At 41.2% G+C, this 23,855-nt stretch overlaps 1 protein-coding gene across 4 annotated transcripts in view; it reads left to right on the forward strand.

Annotated features, from left to right (window-relative positions):
- Window positions 1–17,053: 17,053 nt before the first annotated feature.
- LOC110589715 (WASH complex subunit 2-like) overlaps window positions 17,054–23,855 on the forward strand; it is a 52,860-nt gene continuing 46,058 nt past the window's right edge. For all 4 annotated transcript variants that reach the window (XM_021700292.2, XM_021700294.2, XM_021700295.2 and 1 more), the window contains exons 1-4: window positions 17,054–17,165; window positions 17,276–17,398; window positions 18,202–18,366; window positions 23,047–23,109. In XM_021700292.2, coding sequence (XP_021555967.2) covers window positions 17,163–17,165; window positions 17,276–17,398; window positions 18,202–18,366; window positions 23,047–23,109 — 354 coding nt within the window. In that variant the 5' untranslated portion in view covers window positions 17,054–17,162. The remainder of the gene's footprint in view (window positions 17,166–17,275; window positions 17,399–18,201; window positions 18,367–23,046; window positions 23,110–23,855) is intronic.

Genomic DNA, 23,855 nt, shown 5'->3' on the forward strand with positions numbered 1-23,855 from the left:
CCTATCTGCTCTTCTTCTTACTGCCCTGTAAATTGTATTCCTTAAATCCCAGACCCCTACCCCTTCTCCTTAGTTCAGAATGCCATATATACCTCATTTTGCCTGCCTGTCTTTGGAATTTCCATGTCTATGTAGATTTCCTTTACATATGCTGTTAATTTTCTCCTGTTACTCTGTCTTGTGTCAATTTGATTCTTAGTCCAGCTAGAAGGCTCCTTGAAGGGGACAGGAATTCTTGCTCCCTCACAGGGATAAAATCCACCCTGCCAGCACCTTGATCTTGAACTTCTCAGCCTCCAGAACTGTGAAAAATAAATTTTTATTGTTTAAGCCTCCCAGTGTGTGGTATTTTGTTATGGCAGCCCAAGCAGACTAATATAATAGAAAGGAAAACAGTAAGTTCATTGTTAAGTTCCATTCATGCTTGAAGTAATTAACAACAAGTACACTATCCATAAAATTCTGGGAGAAGTGAAAATGGTATTAGCTCTATTATGTATTCATAAATATATTCTATTTATTGCACAATAAATAAACATACCTAGGTTGAGGTGATATTTGAGGACATGGCTGCCTTTCCTCCTCAGTTAACTTCACACTGGTTGGTCAACACATGTGCCATCTTCCCAGCTTCTTGGAAAGGTGCCTCTCTTTTCCTTCAGGCCCAGGTGCTCTATTCCACAAAGCCCAAGCTCACATCCCATTACAGGATCTAATCCCTATTGGTTTCTCCAGTCATCTTTACTTTACCTTTATCTTCCTTCCCACCTGCTACACTACTGGAAAAGAAAAACAGTGAATAAAGAGATTTCCTTATCTGGTTTGTCCTGAATTTAAAAAGAGGAGGAATTAAGGTAGATAAATAATGATAATATTTAAGGTAGAGAAACATGAAGCCCTGTGTCTATTTCCCTCAAATCAACTGCACAATAACAGGATGGTATGGACAAATGTTAGCCAATGAGGCTTGCCCCTTCCTCCCTCCCTACTCTACTTCCTTGTACCCCAAGGCTGAGGGTAGGGTACTTCCTGCAGTAATTCAGAAAGAAGTGACTCAATGTTCAACTGTTAATTTCAAAATGAGACTTTCACAGTCCATGGCAGAGGTAATAGCTTTAGGAGAAAAAGGCTTTGGGGGCATTAACAAATCCAATTCTTAGCTTGAGCACTAGGCACAGTAAAATACCTAATACCAGGCAGACTAGATGAAGATCCCATAGCCCTGGGAAAAGAGAGAGTTGGAGAGGGGAGCAATAGATTGAGTCACTGATTGGGGTCCCTGAAAGGGAGCCCTTGTCCTACCCATTACCCAACCCAGGACAGGCAGCAGAGAAAAGGGTGTGGGCCATAGAATCCTCAGGTAGGTAGGGCGGTCTCTGAGCAGGAAAGGAAAGTTGTACTCAATTCTCATGGGGCTCAGGGAGAGCAAGCCCGGTCTCTAAGTGTCCCCACCCCACTGCACATGGCGACAGCAGCACTATGGGGCAACAGCTGCTCTGTTTCCTGGGCTCCCAGGGTGGTGAAGGAACCAACCCTCTTGTGGCCTCTCAGAGGACATCGGGCCTGCAAGAGCCTTGCAGCGAAGACAAACAGAACTACTAGTGCATGGAGGGATATTTTTGGAAACAGTTCCAATATGTTTTCATGTACTGTATGACCTTCCCCAGTCATCGAGTCAGGGATAAAGTGTTTTGAGTTCCTACCAAGACAATGAGCTTTAAGGTCAGGCCTGGTTCAGAAAGAGATTCAAGGTTCTTTAAGATTAGGATAGCACACATCTGGGTTTCTATCTATTGTCTCACATTATTAAGAAGAGCCCCCTTTGACCTTTTTGGAGTGACAGAAATGTTCTACATTTTTATTGTGCTCGTTATATGACTCTACTCATTTGCCAAAACTCATCCAACTGACCACTCAAAAGTCTATAGATTATACCTCTAAAATGATTTTTTAAAAAATATTTATTTATTTCAGAGACAGCACATGCGAGTGGGGGGCGCAGTTGGAGAGGGAGAGGGAGAGAAGCAGACTCCCCACTGAGCATGGAGCCTGACTCTGGCCTCCATCTCAGGACGCTGAGATCATGACCTGAGCCTAAATCAAGAGTCAGACGCTTAACCAACTGAGCCACTGAGGCATCCCTCAGAACTGATTTTTTATAAAGACACAGTATGCTGAAACTAGTGAGTGGAAATTTAATGAGCAGAATATTATATCAACTAAAAGTAACTCCTCCAAATTGCTTATTAATTACAATAAAAAAAGAGCAATTTCAATGGAGGCTAAGTGATACTACCTAACCAAAGAATCAAATCTAGGGGCACCTGGGTGGCTCAGTCGGTTAAGCGACTGCCTTCGGCTCGGGTCATGATCCCAGGGTCCTGGGATCAAGCTCCGCGTCGGGCTCCCTGCTCAGCAGGAAGCCTGCTTCTCCCTCTCCCACTCCCCCTGCTTGTGTTCTCCCCCTCCCTCCCCCTGCTTGTCTCTCCCTGTCAAATAAATAAATAAAATCTTTAAAAAAAAAAAAGAAGAATCAAATCTAATTGCCAAGGTTGGGGTTAAAATGAGCCTCCTGCTATGATGCCCTGAGGACATTCCTTTGTGGAATTCCTGCCAAAAATGTGTATCTTTATCTAATCACAAGAAAACATCATGTGGACATATTTTACATAATAGCTGGCCCATACTCTTCAAAATATCAAGGCCATGAAAGATGAAGAAAGGCTGAGGAACTGTTTCAGATTAAAGGCAACTAAATAAATGTGATCCTACATCGGATCCTGGACTCAAATCTAGAATATCTAGACAACTGGTGAAATTCAAATATAGGGTGGATTAGACCATTATTTTATCAATGTTAAGTTTTCAGGATTTTGGGGTGCCTGACTGGCTCAGTCAGTGAAGCATGTGACTCTTGATCTCAGGGTAATAAGTTTGAGCCCTGCATTGGCTGTAGATTACTTTAATCTTTTTTTTTTTAAAGTTTCAGGATTTTGATAAATGTACTGAGGTCATGTTTAAGAAAAAGGCCATTGTTCTCAGGAAATTCACACAACTATCCATGGAAAAAGAGGCATGATGAATGCACATTACTCTCAGATTGCTCAGAGACAGAGAGAGGAAATGATAACTTGAATGGGGACATAATGTTAATAATTGGTGATTCTGGGTGAAGGGTATACAGGATTTTTTTTTCTTTTTTTTACTATTCTGGAACTTTTCTGTAAATGTGAAATTAAATCGAAATTAAGTTTTAAAAAGAGTCCTTTGTGGGGCGCCTGGGTGGCTCAGTCGTTAAGCGTCTGCCTTCGGCTCTGGTCATAATCCCAGGGTCCTGGGATCGAGCCCCACATCGGGCTCCCTGCTTGGCGGGAAGCCTGCTTCTCCCTCTCCCACTCCCCCTACTTGTGTTCCCTCTCTCACTGTGTCTCTGTCAAATAAATAAAATACTAAAAAAAAAAAAAAAGAGTCCTTTGTAATGGTCAGTAAGCACATGAAAAGATGCTCAACATCTTTGTCATTAGAGAAATGTAAATCAAAGCCACAGTGAGATACCACTTCACACTCATTAGGATGGCTATAATCAAAAAGACAGATAAAAGCAAGTGTTGCCAAGAATAAGTAGACACAGAAACTGGATGTTTCTCAAAACATCCTTTTTCCTTAAAAAGTCAAACAGAGTTACCATTTAACCTAGCAATTCCACTCCTAGGTATATACCCAAGAGCATTAAAAACAGTTACTCAGATATACACTTGTACATTACCATCTTTTTTTTTTTAAGATTTATTTATTTATTTGACAGAGAGAGACACAGCAGGAGAGGGAACACAAGCAGGGGGAGTGGGAGAGGGAGAAGCCCGCTTCCCGCGGAGCAGGGAGCCTGATGTGGGGCTCAATCCCAGGACCCTGGGATCATGACCTGAGCCGAAGGCAGATGCCTAATGACTGAGCCACCCAGGCGCCCCTCCAACTTATCTCTTAGACAAAAGACCCTGTGGGCAAAGCATCCCCAGATGGAAACTGAACTACTCACTCAAGCAGTAAGGATGGTCCTGAGCTGAGAAGACCCTGCTTGATTGACCCCAAGACAACCTGACCAACCTGACCATAACTGCCCAGCTGCATGCACCCAGTGACCTTTGCCCCACCTTTTCCTTATATAAACCTGTAAGTATATTTAGCACTTTGAAGACAGTCTTTTGAGACGCTAGTCTGCTGTCTTCCTGGTGTTGGCCTCACTAAATAAACTCCTTTCTTATTTCACCCCTGCTAGTCTTTCTGCCTGTGGATTTTGTCAGCGGCAACTGGCCGAACCTGGTCCTTTTGGGACCCTCTGGGACAGGTGCTCTTGCACCCCACGCAGCAGCTATAGATCAAAAGAGACCACATGGCCAGAGACAATGAGTGTCTCCCCAAAAACATGAGGAGACAGGAGTCTGAAAACCACATGGGCACCCGCTCCAAAATCTTGACTCGGTGTAATCCCTATAACCTAAGCATGCCCTGGAGAACAGGAAAAAATTCCCCAAAAGGGCTGAGATGAAATTATCTACCATCCCAGTGGGATGGGGACTTAAAATGAAAACTAAGTCGATGTGTGCAAAGTAACAAGATGCCCTTTCTTTTGCTCCTCATTTGGGGCACTGTAATATTGTGATTTATAATAAGAAATATATATTTGGTCTTTATCCCCACTCCTAGCACAGAGTTTGTAAAACCCTTGGGATTTCCTAAGTGATAAGAGCAATGAAGGTGTCTTTTGTTATTCATAACAAGCCCCTTTCCACTACATCTATATTTATGTTAATGAGGTGACTTTTGAAAGCCCCTAAGTGTGCGGATTGATTGCTAGGGGAACCAACTTTGTTGTTAGAGGTTATTAGAGGCTTGACCTCAGGGGAAGGGAGGAGCTGGAGGCTGAATCAATCACCAATGGCCATGACTTAATCAACTATGCCTATGTGATAATGAAGCTTCCATAAAAGCCCAGGAATTGTGGGGGGGGGACGGTTCTGAAAGCTTCTGGGTTGGTGCAGGGAGGTGCAGGGAGAGTGGCACCCAGAGAGGGCATGAGAAATCACGCCCTTCCCCACATACTTCGCCATATGCATTTCTTCTATCTGGCTGTTTCTGAATTATATCCTGCAAAGGTCAGTGGAACTACCCCAGGTCAGTGGGGTCACGCTCAAACTAGTCTGGGTGGTCTGGACCAGCAGAAGGTCTTGTCAGGGCAGTTACTATTGCTTGAGGGGTGCTTCAGTTTCCATTTGCGAGAGTTAAAAGATAAGCTGGAAAGAACTTAAGGAAAAATGTGGGCAAAGGTCAGTGAGTATAAGCAAGTGGGCAGTTAAGGTCAGGTCTTGGAGTCTAGCTGGTGACACAATGAACATGAGGGTACATACATCTTCATGAATTAGTGTCCACATTTTCTTCAGATAAATACTGAGATGTGGAATTGCTGGATATGTAGTTCTATTTTTAATTTTTGAGGAAATTCCATACTGTTTTCCATAGTGACTGCACCAAATTACATTCCAATCAACAGTGCACAAGAGTTCCCATTTCTCCATGTTCTCATCAGCCCTTGCTCTTTCTTGCTATTTTTTGTGTTTTTTATTTATTTTTAAAGATTTTATTTATTTTTTGACAGAGAGAGAGACAGCGAGAGAGGGAACACAAGCAGAAGGAGTGGTAGAGAGAGAAGCAGGTTTCCGCTGAGCAGGGAGCCCGATGTGGGGGTTCGATCCCAGGACCCTGGGATCATGACCTGAGCTGAAGGCAGACACTTAATGACTAAGCCACCCAGGCACCCCTATTTTTTGTTTTTTGTTTTGTTTTTAACAGGTGAGATGATATGTCATTGTAGTTCTGATTTGCATTTTCCTGATGATTAGTGATGTTGAGCACTTTGTCATGTACCCCACTGGCTATCTGTATGATAGATCTGCCCAGTTTTTACTTGGATTGTTCGGGGTTTGTTTGTTTTTTTTTGCTATTGAGTTGTGTGAGTTCTTTATATATTTTGGATATTAACCTCTTATCAAATATATATCAGTTTTGCAAATTTTTCCCATCCCGTAGGTTGCCTTTTCATTTCACTGATGTTTTTCTTCCTGTGCAGATGCTTTTTAGTTTGATATAGTCCCACTTGCTTATTTTTGCTTTTGTTGCCTTTGCTTTTGTGTCTTTAATGCATTTTGAGTTAATTTTTGTGTATGGTGTAAGATAGTAGATCACCTTCTTTGACCTTTTAAGATGGCAACTTATATTATCAAATTCCCTTTTGTTGGAAGACTGTTGCATACTTGGAAAAAAGACATGTTACTGGCCTATTGTTATTTTAATGTGCTTCTGGATTCTGTTTGCTAATACTAATTTAAGATATTTGCTTTAATATTCTCAAAGGTTGCCCTCTGATATGTTGTTATTGCTGTAGTCATCTCTGTGCCATATTTCTCTGTTTGGGGTATTCCTCCAGAGGATGAAATCCTAGTTGCTCTGCTCCAGGGGGAGATATGGAAGAATATTGTGACTAGAAGGAGGCCAGCCTAGACAAGGAAGGGGTGGGATAAATTTGCCTTGAAATTAAGCCATGATGAAGAATAGTCAGGCAGAAAGCATAGGTCATCTACATGTATTTAAAAACGATGAAGAAAAAAAAAGGTAGCATCAAGCTTAATGGTAAAATAATGAAAGAATATCCGTTTAAGTCAGGAACAATATAAGAATGCTCATTCTTACTACTGTTAACATGGCTTTGGAGGTATTAACAAATGTATTTAAATAAGAAAAAGAGGTTTAACATTGGAGGGAAAAAGATGGCAAAGGTATCATTATTTGTAGAAAACACCTTTATTTACCTGAAAATTCAGAACCACCACCAACAAAACTATTATAAGCAAGATGACAATTTAACAAAACGGTTGTATACCAAACTAATGTACAATGATCAAGAGGTTTCCTAAATAAGACAACCTACTGGATGTGAGAAAATATTTGCAAATGGTATATCTAATAAGGGGTTAGATCCCAAGTATTTAAAGATACAACTCAACACACAGAAAACCAAATAAACCAATTTAAAATGTATAATATCTATAGAAAGGAAACGTCAAAATTCCACCAGAGAATGGAATGGCAGACTAAGAACCTCCAAAAATCCACTCCCCCCATAAAAGCAATGAGAACTCTGGCAAAAAATTTCAAAATCAACTTTTTCAGAACTCTGAAGATTAACCAAAGGCTCGCAACAATCCAAGGAACATTTAATCAAGAAAAAGGGCTGAATCCCAGTAAGAACAGGGAGCTTTTCAGAATTATAACTTGCCCTATTCTGATCCCCTTCTTCCCGGCTCTATGGTAGCTTTGAAAGCCAACAGCCTCATAACATAGTAGCTGTGGAACCCAGCTACCTAGCAACCACTGGAGAGAATAGACAGGTTTGGGGCTCCTGAAAAAGCCCACTCCAAGAGAATTACATAGTTTGACCTTTTTAGAGGCTCCTGGAAATTCCCACTCACAGGGCTTATCTTTATTTGACCTCATTCAGAGCTTACTCACTGCGAAAGCCTTTTCCTGGAACATTTGTTTAAAAAAAGAAAATCAGTAGTGGCTGTTTAATATTGAAGGTACATGAAAAAGGGTAACAGTTATAGAGCAAAGAAGAGACTGCCCAAAAACTGAAAAGGAAGTGTGGGGAATGAGATGTCCATAAAAGACTTTGAAATATGCCAACACATTCCTGTGGAGCTAGAGGCCATTTGATGTACAAGCCAGTGCACATGCCCAGGAAAGACTTGAAAAGGCTCTAATCTTTCACCTCTGGTTAGTGTTGAGGCTCTGTATAAGCAGGAAGTGAAGGCTAAGCCTGAGTTGTAAATTGCCAGATTTAGGGTTTGCCCTAACACATAGACACAGACCCCTTGGCAAAGGCTGGGAAACTGACTAGTGCCAGGCATTTAAGGAATCTCTGTCCAATCACTGGCTAACCCCTAAGTTAAGTGAGCAGAGACTTTAGTGGCCACACATGACAAAGAAAACAGACTACAAAATTAGTACAGGAAAGTCACTAAACAAACACATAACAACAACCACTGCACCAAACATTAACTAAAAAAATCCTGGATGGTAGATATCTGACTTACAGAGTTGCCAAATTATATTATTTAAAATGCCTGGTTTTCAATGAGAAATGATGAAATAAGCAACAGCACACTGTTGCTAGTAGTTTTTTGGTGGAGTCTTTCAGGTTTTCTATATATAGTATCATGTCATTTATAAACAGTGAAAGTTTTACTTCTTCCTTACCAGTTTGAATGTCTTTTCTTTTTTCTATTGTCCGATTGCTGTGGCTAGGACTTCCAGTATATGTTGAAGTGGTGAGAGTGGACATCCTTGTCCTGTTCCGACCTTCGGGGAAAAGCTCTGTTTTTCCCCATTGAGTATGATGTTTGCTGTGGGTTTTTCATATATGGCCTTTATTATGCTGAGGTATATTCCCTCTAGATCTACCTTGTTGAGGGCTTTTATCATGAATGGATGTTGTACTCTGTCAACGCCTTTTCTGCATTTATTGAGATGATCATATGGGTTTTATCCTTTCTCTTATTGAAATGATGTATCACATTGACTGATTTTTGAATATTCAAACACCCTTACATCCTGGGAATACAACCCCCTTGATCGTGATGAATGTTGTTTTTTTCATTGTATTGTTGGATTTGGTTTGTTAATATTTTGTTGAGGATTTTTGCATCTACATTCATCAGGGATACTGGCAAGTAGGTCTGTTTTTTTGTGGTGTCTTGCTACTTAATTTTTTTGAAAAAGATTTTATTTATTTATTTGACAGAGAGAGAGAAAGAGAGAGAGAGTGCACAAGCAGGGAGAATAGCAGGCAGAGGGAGAGGGAGAAGCAGGCTCCCTGCTGAGCAGAGAGCCCGATGTGGAACTTGATCTCATGACTTCAGGATCATGACCCAAGCCAAAGACAGACGCTTAACTGGGCCACCCAGGCGCCCCAATTTTAAGAGCTCTTTAATATCCCCCTAACATGTTAGTGATATTAGCCATTTGTCCGTTATATATGTTGCAAATATTTTCTCCTGGTTTGTCAATTGTCCTCTGACTTTGTTTATGATGGCTTTTGACCATGAGAAATGTTTTAATGCAAATTTATCAATTTTTTTTATTATTCTGAATTTCAAGTCATAGTTAGACTTTCCCTACACTGAAGGTAAAGAGGAAGTCATTCGTGTTGTCTGCTAGTACTTGCATAGTTTCAGTTTTTGCATTTAGATCTCTAATCCAGTTAGAATTTATTTATTTATTTATTTTTTAAAGATTTTATTTATTTGACAGAGAGAGACAGGAAGAGCTGGAACACAAGCAGGGCGAGTGGGACAGGGAGAAGCAGGCCTCCTGATGAGCAGGGAGCCCGATGCGGGGCAGACGCTTAACGACTGAGCCACTCAGATGTCCCAGAATTTATTTTTATGTGAAGTGTTAGGTATGGTTCTACTTTTATCTTTCCCCAAATAGCTACTCAGTTGTTTTCAGCACTATTTTTTAGAAAGTCCATTTTTGCCCCAGCAGCTTGAGATGACCCTTTACCAATATTCCAAGTTTCCAAATGTGCCTCGGTCTATTTTGGGGCTTTCTATTCTATTCTATTCTGCTGGTCTGTTTGTCTACTCATGCACTGATACTGCACAGTTTTGTTATAGAGGCTATATTTATAGTATGTTTTCTTGTCTGATAAGGCTAGGGCTCCTCAGATTTTCCTTTTCGTTGTTTGCCAAAATATTTTTGCATATTTGTTTTTTTCTATATTGTATTCTTGCTGAAAATGCATAGCCTGCATTTAATCATGAGGACACTGAGGGAAATTGTATATAAGAATTGGCTAATATTCTTCACAAAAACATTAAGGTCATGAACAAAAAAGAAAGATGAAGGAATTTTCCAGAATTAAAGGAGAGTAAGGAAACGTGACAAATGTACTATGTGGTCCTAGATAGATAAAAAGGACATGGGACAAGTGACAAGTTTAAATGAGGTCTATAGATTATATAATAATAATGCATCAATATTACTTTACTGGTTGACTGTACTAGGTTTATGTAGGTTATAAACATTTGGGGAAACTGGGTAAAGGATATATGGGAATTCTTTGTAATATTTTGGCAATCTTTTTATAAACCTGAAATGATTTCAAATTAAAAAATAAAAACATTTGGGGCGCCTGGGTGGCTCAGTTGTTAAACGTCTGTCTTCGGCTCAGGTCACGATCCCAGGGTCCTGGGATCGAGCCTCATGTCGGACTGTCTGCTCAGCGGGAAGCCTGCTTCTCCCTCTCCCACTCCCTCTGCTTGTGTTCCTGCTCTCACTATCTCGCTCTGTCAAATAAATAAATAAAATCTTAAAAAAGAAAATAAAAACATTTAAAGATGAGAAAAAATTTAATTATACATAATAAATATTTATTATATTTATAAAATACTGGAATATTACATATAATCAATCTCTTTGCCAAACGTAGGAGTTACAGACTTGTTACTGGCAAGAGTGAAGCAAATGGGTGAGCAAAACTATTGTGATATAGGAGCATTTCCTAGTTTAGCTTTCATTAAACTGTCAGTGCAGGAACTGGATTCTTAGGAAGGTTACAATGTTTCCTGATAAGACTTGCCAACCGCTTCTGGGAATGATGTTGGCATTACTTGAAGGTGCAGACCAGATGGCCTGCCTTCTGATGCATTTGGGCAAGTAGCAGAGGCAAGGGAGGTTGGATAAATATGTGGAAGGGTTATTTAATGTGATACAGTACCAAAACTCTAAGGACTTGCAGCTAATTTAAAATTCCAACTTTTGAACCTTTATCCAGGCCACCCTAGAGTTAAAGCCTTGACTCACTCTCAAACTCAGAAAAAGAGAGCTAAATGATTAACAGAGGCAGGGAGAAAGGCTGTGGTAAAAATGCATTCCTGATGGCCCAGAAAGTGCTGCTTGCTGACATATAAAGTCAGAGTTTAGTATCAGCAAGCAAAGCTGCTTGATTCCTATATAACTCATCAGCCTCTGTCACTCTGTATGTGGATCAGCTTTTCTGCCCAGGTCAGAGAGCAGGGATCCCTTAGAGGAGCATGTTGTACTTACTGTGGGGTGCCTGATGTCTGGGTTTTCTGACTGGGAAGCATTTCTGACTCACCTCATGTGGAGCTTCTGAACTGCCCGTTCTTGGAGAAAATCTTTTCTCCGGTACTTCAAATGACTCTTAGAAGAACCATGGCTTGCCCACTGGAGGGGCCTCTGTAAAATAAAGCGGGTTGGCTAGACTTTGTTTTCAAGAAAGTAGAATTAGAAAATCAATCCTTACATTACATGTAACACATTTGATGGTCAGCCTCACACATGGATATTTTAAATCTGGGGGTATTTCAGTGCGACATCTGAGAGCTATGCATTATAAAAACAGAAAAGCATGTACTCTTTTTTTTTTTTTTGTCAGCTTTCTTAGCCTGTGATACCCTAAAGATGCAAAATTAATCATACTGAACAGAGAAAACATAACAAATTACTTAATACCTTTGACTTGAATTCTACCTTTATTAAAAAGGCAAGCAGCTAGTGGTTTACATTATTGTGTGTTGTACCTTAAATTAAGTTAGAAACTGTTATAAGATGGAAGATTTTTGTGGTCATCAGTTTTCAAAAACACTTCAGATAAAGGCTACCTAGAATAATTACAAGTACATTTTAAGAGTTATACTCACCTTGCAGGAAGTAATTTGTTGAACTATACTAGAGGTTTTACCAGAAAGGAAGAACAATGTCATAAATAATTTTGTGAGTCACATTAAAAGGAATTTGATGGGACGTCTGGGTGGCAAAGTTGGTTAAGTATCCCACTCTTGGTTTCAGCTCAGGTCGTGATCTCAGGGTCGCGAGATAGAGCTCCGCATCAGGCTCCACGCTCAGTGCAGAGTCTGTTTGAGATTGTCTCTCCCTCTCTCTCTGCCCCTCCCGCTCATTCTCTCTCTCCCTCTCAAATAAGTAAATCTTTATTTTTTAAAAAGATTTTATTTATTTGTCAGAGAGAGAGTGAGCGCACAAGCAGAGGGAGCGGCAGGCAGAGGGAGAAGCAGACTCCTCACTGGGTAAGGAGGAGCCTAATGCAGGTCTCGATCCCAGGGGCCTGAGATCATGACCTGAGCTGAAGGCAGCCACTTAACAGACTGAGCCACCCAGGCATCCACAAAATAAGTAAATCTTTAAAGAAAAAAAAAAAAGAATTTGGTGAGAAGGGTGATTGGTAAAATCTATCTTGTAGTTAAGAAATCTAACTTGAAGAGTTGTAGAGCTTGACACTGTTGGGATATAGTTGCACACATTTGTTGCTCATGCTTCATATACTAATGCAAAATGATAATAAAGGTAGTAATTATGAGGGCTTCAATTATGCCAAACTACCAGATATATAATTTAAAAAGTACTAAAATAATATTTTAAAAATAATCATAACTGGGGCACCTGGGTGTCTCAGTTGGGTAAGCGTCTGCCTTCGGCTCAGGTCATTATCTCAGGGTCCTGGGATCCAGCCCGGTGTCTGGCTCCCTGCTCAGCAGGAAGTCTGCTTCTCCCTCTCCTTCTTTTTTTTTTTTTTTTAAAGATTTTATTTATTTTTTAGAGAGCGAGCGAGAGAGAAACAGCATGAGAGGGGAGAGGGTCAGAGGGAGAAGCAGGCTCCCCGCCGAGCCGGGAGCCCGATGCGGGACTCGATCCCAGTACCCTGGGATCATGACCTGAGCCGAAGGCAGACGCCCAACGATCTGAGCCACCCAGGCGCCCTCTCCCTCTCCTTCTGCCCCTCCTTCTCGTGCTCTCTCTCAAATGAATAAATAAAATCTTTAAAAAATTGTAACTACCATTTCTTTAAAAAAAGCATATAATTCACAGTTAGTAGACTTACTAAATTGGATCAGAACTATATTATTGGAGGTATATTTTAGGTTTGTGGGTTCTCATAAAACAAAACTCACAAGTCCTCTAGAATTATCAGAACCACTGAGGGCTAGTAATTAATGCAAAGGAACTGGGGGTTTGGTTAGAGATAGTTGGTTACAATCCCAAACGCTAATGCTATAGTCACACCATTTATACCACTCAATTACCTAGAAAATCAGCTGAATTTGAGCACTTTTAGTCATGGGTCCAAATTCATTTACATATGTTAATACTGAAGCTATGGCATTTGTCTTGTTATAAATACCTTGCCTCACATTGTAATGTAAAATGTGTGATATTTAGCACTGCTTATATGAATTATATAAATAATAGAAAATTTGGATAAATTGAGGCTTTTAAAATTAGTATTATTGTTGTTACTTTTTCCATTAGTACCTGCAGCTTCAGCAATGACTGTGTGACACTGTGTCTTAACAGTGACCAGTTCTGTAGCTTTTGAAATGCTGGATTTTCAGTTGTTTTGTTTGTTTTTTAGAGAGAGAAAGAGAGAAAGAGAGAGTGCACACGGGCAAGCAGGGGAAGGAGCAGCGGGAGAGAGAGAGAATCTTAAGCAGGCTCCAAGCCCAGCATGGAACTGACTCAGGGCTTGATCTCATGATCGAAGGTCATGACCTGAGCTGAAATCAAGAGTTGGTTGCTTAACTGACTGAGCCACCCAGGCACCCCTGGATTTTCAGTTGTAAGGCAGATTTTGTCAGTGGCTTTCTCTTATTAAATTCTCTAATATTAGGGGCGCCTGGGTGGCTCAGTTTGTTGGGCGGCTGCCTTCGGCTCGGGTCATGATCCCAGAGTCCCAGGATCGAGTCCCGCATCAGGCTCCCTGCTCGGTGAGGAGTCTGCTTCTCCCTCTGACCTTACCCCCTCTTGTGCTCTCTCTTTCACTCTCTCTCTCTAATAAATAAAATAAATCTTTAAAAAAAATAAATTCTCTAATATTAATGAACAATGAAACATCCATTAAATTATTAGGAAATAATATATATTATAGTGGATTGTATAATGCTGAGAAGTTTATGTCTTCAACAAAATTGTTAGACCTGTCCCTGACTTTGAGCAATAACCACATTATAGTCATTAACTGAAAAGTAAAGATAAGAATATGCCATTGTTTCTACTATGTGAAAAATAAAACCTTGTAAATCATAAAACATCACAACTCTTATTACAACTATTTAAAAGACTGTGAACTTATCAAAATGCATATGAAAAAAGTTTTTTGTTTTTTTTCTAAAGTAAGCTCCACATCCAACACGGGGCTTTAACTTATGACCCTGAGATCATGAGCCACATGCTCTACCCAGTGAGCCAGTCAGGCACCCTGAAACACGTTTTAATATACTTTACAATGGGTAGATTTATCTGAATTCTCAGGCATGGTTAATGCAGAGCAAGAATTCTCTAGCAAATTCAATAAAAAACATGACTGAAAAACATTTGAAAAGTTCTATGGGAGAAGTGCCAGTAAAGACCGCAGGACTCGACAGACAAGAAGGGGAGTTCAAGAGAGCACCATCCCACAGGAGGCCAGAAAGGCTCCATCAAGAACATAGTGGTCACTAGTCTTGGGCAAGAGCGGGGACAGCTTTCCCAGAGACTGGAAGAAAGGGAGCATGTAGCCTGTTGTTTTTGTTTTCCTAGCATCTCTTATCTCTGCTTTTGGTAACAGTCCCAAATTTTTGTTTGGGGACCCACTAAGAGGTGGGAGAAGTGGGAGTATGATCTAAGGGAAGCCAATCAGATTCTATTTATCTCAGGAATTTGAAAGTTCATAAAAGAAACACAAGAGGGGAAATGACTGGACCTTGGTCATTCTGGTGGCATTGGCTCAAAGGGGACTCCTGAGTTCCTATGGTTTATGCCCTTTCCAAGCCCTGACTGCTTAGCTTTTCCTTACCTGTGAGTCCTGTAGGTTCTTAACCCCAAATTCAATTTTGTCAGTTTGCCAGTCAAATTCTGTTATGTGCAAATAAAGAGCTGTATGAGATACAGAAGGTGTGTATACATAGAAACATTTTAAGTATGAGGTGAGAAGAGGAAGTCTGTTCTCTCTTGCAGAGGCAAGTGGGTAGATAATATGAAAAACTGTGGTGAACTTATGGAAGGGAGCTGATCAAGGATAAGTATAAAGATCAAGGATAAGTAAAAGGACTGCTCATCAGTGCTAAGAGTTCAGCCAAATTCGCAGAATATTAATTTGTGGTGATTTCATTTGGGAACCTAGGTGCAGGAAAGGAGAAAGGACATAATTGGACTGATTGAAAGTTAGGAGCTAGCAGAGCTATGTGTCAGAAAGTTGACATGAGGATATTAAAGAGCTTTCAGGAGAAGCTGATGGCTACTATCATGCGTGCTATGCAGAACAGGAAAGGAAATAAAGCTAAGAAGGTGTTATTGTGGGAAAAGGGGAGGACTGAGGGATGAGGTTTGGGTTAGTTGATAACAGACTAGGGAATAAAAGAAAGACCTGAAAATTTAAAAGGCTGCTCTACTGCAGTCCAGATCTAGAAGAAAGAAAATCAGGTGATAAGGTCCAGGGTGTGGGTGAGGGGCTTTGAGAATTGGGATGTTGATTAAGGATCTTGAGGCACATTAAGCCCAGGGTCATTACCTGGCTACTGAAGTTGATGACGTCAGATGAGATGCAAGAGCAGTAACTGGCTCACCTAAATTTTACCAAATTGGAAACGTTTTTGTTTTGTTTTTTTATGAATGTGAGGCATTCTACTAGAAGGCTGGTAGATAGCCACTTAAAAATAAAGTTCCCTTAAGAGAGTAAGACTAGCTACAGTGTAGCACAGTGGCTAACTGTGTAGGTTCTCGGCTCTGTGTCTTTACTGATTGTCTAACCCTGTGGAAGTTACTTATCTTTCTGTGCCTCAGTTTCTTCAACTATAATATAAAGATAATAGTACCTACTTCACAGGATCATTGTAAGAATTGAATGAATTAATACGTATAAAATGTTTGGTAAATACTGAGCACTTCATAAATACCAGCTATTATTAATAAAGGGAGACAGATATATAAATAAATTATAATACAATGTTATGATATTTGTACAAACATACAGAAAATACAGGGGCATTTAAACTGTACTTGGGATAATCAGGGAAGTTTTCACTGAGGTGATAGAGGCAAAAACAAAAGAAAGTCCAAGAGTTGGACAAAGAGCATAGGGAAAGTGGTAAGATCCATGTTTAATGCTCACCAGGAGGCAGGGATCGTGCTCGCTGTTTTAAGAATATCACCACACTTAATACCATCTCCCTGCAAGATACGTATCTTCCTTTTTCTGAGGACGAAAGGTAACAGAGTTTAAGTAACTTGCCCGTGGGCACAAAGGAATGAAAAGAAACTGAGATTTTTAATTAAAGAAGTTGGTCTGGCACAAGAGGGACTCAGCAAAGGGAAAAATCTGGATCACTGAGCGCTAGCGGGGAGCTGGGAGAATTGAAGATATATTCACAACAGAGATCAGATTATAAAAGATTTTTGCTTGTCTTACGAGAAGTCTGCACCTGAATCTGTGGACAACGCTGAATGCGTAAAAGGCTTTTTTAAGCAGGACCTACAAAAAGAGTTGAAACCGAGCAGGTCGGCAGGCACGGTGATGGTCAGATTGGTCCGTCCCCCTCCACTTACTGAGCGCCAGTGCGCCGACCCAGCAGCGAAGAGCAGCGGAGATGCAACCAGGAAGAGACGCAGCTGGGAAAGGTTTTCCTCCGCCCACGTCGCCCGACGGCCGAAGCCGCTAGGCGGGTTGTTTCACAGGTTTCGGGACTCCCCTCTTCTGACAAGCCGGGTTGGCAGCGTGCTCCGGAACCACAGCCTGCGTCCTCCCGCTCCAAGACAGCCCGGCCACCAGCGCCCCCTGCCGTCGGCATCCTCTCTTCCCCCCCAGTTTCCACCTTAGCCCAGCTGCAGGTCTTCTAACTCAACTCCCTAAGCCGTGGCCACTTCTTTTTTCCGGCGGCGCCGACGCACATCCGGTCACGTGCGAGCCAGGTCACGTGAGAGGCGATCACGTGCCGCCGCCGCGGAGCTCGGGGTTCGGGGCTCGGCTTCCGCAAATTTGCGGGCCTCGGCGGGTGCGGTCGTGGCTGCCCCGGAGCCCGCCGAACTGCACGGCCGGGATGGTGAGGGCGATGGGCAGGGGCGGGCAGGAGCCGGCCGGGGTGGGCCGGGGTGGGCCGGGGCCGCCGCCTCCCCGAAGCTCAGCCTCTCTTCTCCGTCCTTCCTGCTGCAGATGAACCGAACGACACCGGACCAGGAGCGGGCGCCGGCGTCCGAGCCCGTGTGGGAGCGACCCTGGTCGGTGGAGGAGATCCGCAGGAGCAGCCAGAGCTGGTCGCTGGCGGCTGATGCGGGCGTGAGAGGCGGGCCCCAGGGACGGGAGGGGAGCGCGGGCCGTCTGGGGTGACGCGCGGCCTGCGAGCAGGAGGACGGGAGCAGCGATTCCTTCTCCACTCGGTCAATCCCGCTGCCTCTCTTATTTTTAATAACACGTCCTTTCTCGCGCTCAAAAACGCCAAGGTGGCGGACCCTAGGCACCTGGGCTGGGGCGGGCCCGTCGTCCTTAGCCGGCTGAGTGCCCCCACTCGGACTGCAGCCCAGATGCGGGGTTCTCTTCCTTGTTTGGGTTTTCTAGCGGTGCACCCATCTCCATCCCGAGGGAGGCAGATTTTTCTCAGCGCCGCGGAATTGCTAGGGCACCAGTGAAGCCATTCCACGTTGGGACCCGGACTGTATGGGGAGGTAGACAAGCCTCTATATAGATATCCCTGAGTGGGACTTTAAGGGCTGGGGACCCTGGAAACTCAAAACTGTGATTCCAAAGTCCCATATGAATACATTTTTTTTAAAAAATAAGAGTGGTGGTTTGTTATTTCGCTCTTCGTTTGGGATTTCTGAAGAATGATAACCAGACAAGACTTTAAAATTTCTCCAGAAATGAGGTAGCAAGTGTCCATTGACTCCTTGCCACTGTTTCGATGAGCTTCTTTAATGTTTTTCAGTGCTGCTTGGTCTTGGGTACTGTCAAAAGGGGCATCCCTACATTCTAGCACACACACACACACACAAAGGTGAAAAGAAATGGGTTCTTTTTTTCTTTTGATGCACGGAATAGACGTATGTGATATTGATATTGCTGTATGTTTGTTTTTTAAATAGCTGCTACAGTTTCTACAGGAATTCTCACAGCAGACTATCTCTAGGACCCATGAAATCAAGAAACAAGTGGATGGACTAATCCGGGAAACTAAAGCCACAGATTGTCGCCTTCATAATGTCTTCAATGACTTCCTTATGCTGTCTAATACCCAGTTCATTGAGAATGTGAGTTACTTAATTGTATCAGACTTATAAATAGTGTTTTTTGGAGAAGCAAGAGTTTGTTGTGATATTAAGTGATTATTAGTTACCCTCCTTAAATTTGATGAATGTAGGGGTTCTTGGGAATTGAAGCTTCTTTCTCTAGGATTAATGCCTTTTTCTAATTAATAAAGTTTATTTTCTCAAGACTTTAAAAAAATCTAATGATACAATTTTCTTACATTCTAGTTTTTCCATCCCTTTTTAGTTTTAGTTGTGCTGACTTGTATGGTATCCCAACAAGCCTTATTGTGGACGTGTTCTGTTAAGGAGAGCTATACACCTAGTTTGATCCTCTGGGCACCAGAATATGGCTGCAATATTGACTGTGTCCATCACGTTTTGATGTTATATTAAAGGCATGTGTGTGCCTACTTGGAATAGTCTTTTTTTTTTTTTTTTTGTAATATTAACATTTTGTTACAGTGGCTGAACCTGTGATACAGAATCAACTCTAAACAGAGTACTGAGCTTTGAGCCATGTGTGATTTTCCCTATATATGTATTGACTTTCTAAGTGCTAGGTCCCAGGAATACATAGGTAAATTAGATAGACCTTTTTTTAGAGAAGATCACAATTCTCCATAATAGTGTAATTCCCGAATAGAAAGGAAACAAATGTGGCTAGAGCCCAGTGAGTGAAGGGGAGAGTGTTATGAGAATGGAGAAGAAGCTTAGTTAAGCTAATTTCTATGTCTCATAGGAAGGTTAACTTTCTGAGTGTCAGCCTTAACTAATCTGTGAAAGGAGGATTATTAAAGTAGCCTATTTCCTGAGATTGTTAGGTGTAAAGTAGTAGAAAGGATTTTGAAAATTGCAAAATTATAAAAGCCCAAGATTCAGGATTGTGAAGAGAAGGCCAAATATTGTCATGCAGGTATCTTTTGCCACATAGTAATGCATTTTTTTAGTAGTTCATGTTGAATTGCCGCTACTGTTTTCGGGAAACTGTGTAAAATAAGGATATTAGTAAAGATGTTAGAGATCTCTTTGCTAGTAAGTTTAAGATACGGCAAGAATTGGGGCGCCTGGGTGGCTCAGTCGTTAAGATGTGGCAAGTATTGGGGTGCCTGGGTGGCTCAGTCGTTAAGCGTCTGCCTTCGGCTCAGGTCATGATCCCATGGTCCTGGGATCGAGTCCCACATCGGGCTCTCTGCTCGGCAGGAAGCCTGCTTCTTCCTCTCCCTCTGCCTCTCTTCCTGCTCATGCGCTCTCTCTCTCTCTCTCTGTATCTCTGTGTCTCAGATGAATAAATAAAATCTTAAAAAAAAAAAAAAAGAGGGCGCCTGGGTGGCTCAGTTGGTTGGGCGACTGCCTTCGGCTCGTGTCATGATCCTGGAGTCCCGGGATCAAGTCCCATATCGGGCTCCTTGCTCAGCGGGGGGTCTGCTTCTCCCTCTGACCCTCCCCCCTCTCATGTGCTCTCTCTCTCTCATTCTCTCTCTCAAATAAATAAAAAAAAAAAAAAATCAGCTGATGTGTAACAAAACTCTGAAAAAATCTATATGCTGTTAATATTTTTGGCAGTGATTTGGCTTTTTATGTGTTTTCCTCAAACCCTGACATTGGTACTCATATATTACAATTCTGGCTTGAATGATGGTGCCATTTGGTTCCATGGTAGTTTATTGGAAAGGTATTCAAAGTCACAGGTAGGTTTCTGGGTTTTAGTAATTAACCTCAGAAGCAGGTTGAAAAAGTGCATTACAGAATTAGTGAAATTAAAGAGCAATCAGAACTTTCTAGGGCAAGAGAAATTAGTACCTTTAGTAAAGGCTCAAGAGGGGACTCTGAAGGAGAAATACTGATTAACAGTGGCCAGTGCCTCAGTGTGTTATCAGAAGGGAACAGAATTCTTAAAGTTTCATTAATCTGTTAATTCAGGAATTTTGTCCTGAAACATTAAGTGACCTAGAAATGACTTTTTTTTTAAGTTTATTTTTTTAGTAATCTCTACACCCAAAGTAGAGTTTGAACTCATGACCCCAAGGTCAAGAGTCACATGCTCTTCTGACTGAGCCAGCCAGGTGCCCCAGAAATGACTTCTTTAGTAGCACTTCTCATGATTGTAATTTCATATTTATTGGTACGATTTGATGTGTCAAACTACCCTAGTAAATCAAGCCCCACATTTGTTCTAAATGTTGTATTCTTTAGGCCCATCACGTTCCTGGTTTGTAGGACCCTAGTGAATATTTGAATGAATGAATGAATGAATGAGAGAACACATAAATGAAAAGGACCAGGGCTGTTTATTATCTGTTAAGAAGTCCTCAGCCCGTGGTCCCTTTTCTCCAGTTCACCACCTCTCTCTTACCCCATCTCCCCAAATGAAGAAAAGATCCTTTGAGGGAAAATACTAAAGATATTTAACAATTCTGGGAATGCTGCCTGATTTTAAAATTATCGAAAAACATGTGAAGCTGTGAGGTTAGCCTGGTAAGAGTGAAGGAAGTTAGCATTGATTATCTGCTGTATGCTGAGCACTTGAGATACATAGTTCTTGTCACTCTCAGAAGATCCCTGGGTTTTATATATTTGTTGGATTATTTTTTAGAGGTCGTGTTTGGCCTCCCAGCCACAGTCTACTGGTATCTTATGACATAGTTTTTTTGTTTTTTTTTTTTTAAGATTTTATTTATTTATTTGACAGAGAGAGACACAGTGAGAGAGGGAACACAAGCAGGGGGAGTGGGAGAGGGAGAAGCAGGCTTCCCGCTGAGCAGGGAGCCCAATGCGGGGCTCGATCCCAGGACCCTGGGGTCATGACCTGAGCCGAAGGCAGACGCTCAACGACTGAGCCACCCAGGCGCCCCTTATGAGGTAGTTTTTAATGACAAGCAGGGGCAAGAGTAGGATGTTGGTGCTGTTCAGACTTGAGCGTGAAGCTAACCTTTTAGGTTAAGTGGTCTCGCTATTTAAAATCTGAAGTGACCTTGGTAGCTGCCATGTCTGAAAGCTTCAATTTTAAGATTTATTTACTTTTCTGTTCCTGTCTTTCAAAATTACCCCCCCCCCAAATTTCTTGTCTTTACAGAAAAATTATTTTTTAGAAGTATGGAAAAAGAAGCAGCATCTGAAATTTCAGATGGTGGAGGGGTGTCTCTCAGCATTCTGGCGTATATATTCTAAGTCCATTTCCCGTGCAGACATTGGCCTTTAAGTTTTTTCTCTCTTGTTATAAAAGTAATGAACACTTGTAGAAGAGGTTGGCATAGATAAAAAGTACTAAAATGTAAAAAAATTAAAACCACAAAAAATCAACTAGAATTCCACCTCCCCAAGTTACCCAGCCATTGAACACTTTGCCATATTTCTTTCTAGTCTTTTTTTTTTTTTAACTTTAATCTTTTCTGTATGTATATATTTGTAGGCTGCATTTTTCTTAATACTACTTTATTATTTTATAAGCATTTTAATACTGTCAATATAAAACTTTTTTAAAAAAAGACTTTATTTATTTGAGAGAGAGCGTGAGAGGGGGGAGAGGCAGATGGAGAGGGAGAGGCAGACTTCTCTGCTGAGCAGGGAGCCCGATGCGGGACTCGATCCCAGGACCCTGGGATCATGACCTGAGCCGAAGGCAGATGCTTAACTGACCGAACCACCCAGGCACCCCAACAATCTTTCAATATAAAACTTTTAATGGAATCTTTCAAATGTCTAGAGAAGAACAGATAATAATCACAAATGCTAATAATATGCACCACTTTGCATCAACAGACTTTAATATTTTTACATATTTGCTTCACAGGCACCAACTTCCCATTTTTTACCTTAACTCTAAATATTTTGGGTGAGGGCCTCTTTGTATATCTGTGTTTTTATTCTTATCTGGAAAGTATATATCTGCATGGATGTATATGGGTGCTTTTATATGTGGTATGAGATAAGAATGCTACTTTGTTTTTCTTCCCCCCATGGGTAAGCTTTATTGTAAGTTCTTTTCCTCACTGACTCATGTGTATGAAAGTATGTATATATACATTTATGTGTTTTGTGAATGTAACATTAGGCTTATATATAATTATGGATCAGTTTCTTGCCTGTGTATTTTATCATGATTATCTGTATGCCAGTATCCCAATCTTAAATACTGCAGATTTCAAATAAGTCTTACTAGGGCATGTTCCCATGTCTTCTCTTTAATAGTAAAATCGTTAAAAATATAAATGGGATAATAAAAGTTTATGAACCATCTTAAGCAACAGGATGAAAAATACTTTTACCATTTCCATCGCTCAAAGTGTTAAAGCTCTCGTTACCTAGTAGGTAAGTTCTACCAGTTGACATTTTAAGTAGCCTCACGTTTAAGTACCTGTATCGTTGCCCTGTCAGCATTAAGTATTAGGTTTCACCAAAAGGTATGAAAATGATGTCTTAATTGTTTTTGTGACTTTTTGGTCAACCAACCATGAGATTGAATGTTTTTCACATTTCCTAGTCATTTGTATCTTTTTAAGTTTAATTTTCGGTGAATTAACTGCTGCTTTTTGCTTTTTGTCCTTGACCGATGTCCTCAGCCATTTGTTGAATAATTGTTTCTTCTCTTTGTCTTTTTGTATTGTGTGTTGAATTTGTATATTGCAACGTATTCCAAATGATATTTTGACCATTTAACAATGAATTTGCTTCCATGTATAGCGTGTATATGATGAAGAGGTGGAGGAGCCGGTGCTCAAGGCTGAGACAGAAAAAGCAGAACAGGTACTTGCATTAAATCACTCTTCTGTTGAGTCTTGATTTAGAGAAAGAAAGTGGTGGAAATTTGTAATGTGGCTGGTGGGGGATTGTGGGCAGGATGGTTACTGGGGGAAATGGGAAAGGCTGCTCCTGATAGCCCAAGAGTTGAACTCTTCAGTTTGTTTCTGAAATGTAGTATAGTAAGAAATATAAAAAGTTTCTGAATTCTGGCTTCAGAGTAGAGCACAGGTCAGTGGAGATTTTCTGTAAAAGGCCAGATAGTAAATGTTTTAGGTTTGTCTGGCTACATCGGTCTCTGTCTCTTTTCCCTCTTTTTTCTCTTTCTCCTCCTTTCCCTCACCCCCTTAGGAAATGTAAAAACCATTCTTACCTTGAGGGCTATACAAAAGCAGGCCACAGACTGGGCTGTAAGTTGTTAGTTCTTTGAAGACCATGTTGCCCTGTTCTTTTGTGACAGCTTGGATTCCTGCCAGTTGGAAATGACAGTGAGATGAATGCTGGTTTAGTCCACACACATTTGAATGCCTCCTGTGTTTGTACAGAGGACACAGAATGTGCAGTGTGCATTTATTGACTACCAAGATTGCAGGGAGCTGGTGACTTAAAGAATTCACCCTCAGGAGCTTATGGTCTTGGTTGGGGCACTAGGGCATAATATGTTAGAACTGCTAACTGCTCTGGAAGTTCACATGAGAAAATCTCAGTGATGTAAGCAGGGACAACCTACAAGGATAAGATGTTAGCTAGGT

Source organism: Neomonachus schauinslandi, chromosome 6 (genome assembly GCF_002201575.2).
Source record: "Neomonachus schauinslandi chromosome 6, ASM220157v2, whole genome shotgun sequence".
NCBI lineage: Eukaryota > Metazoa > Chordata > Mammalia > Carnivora > Phocidae > Neomonachus > Neomonachus schauinslandi.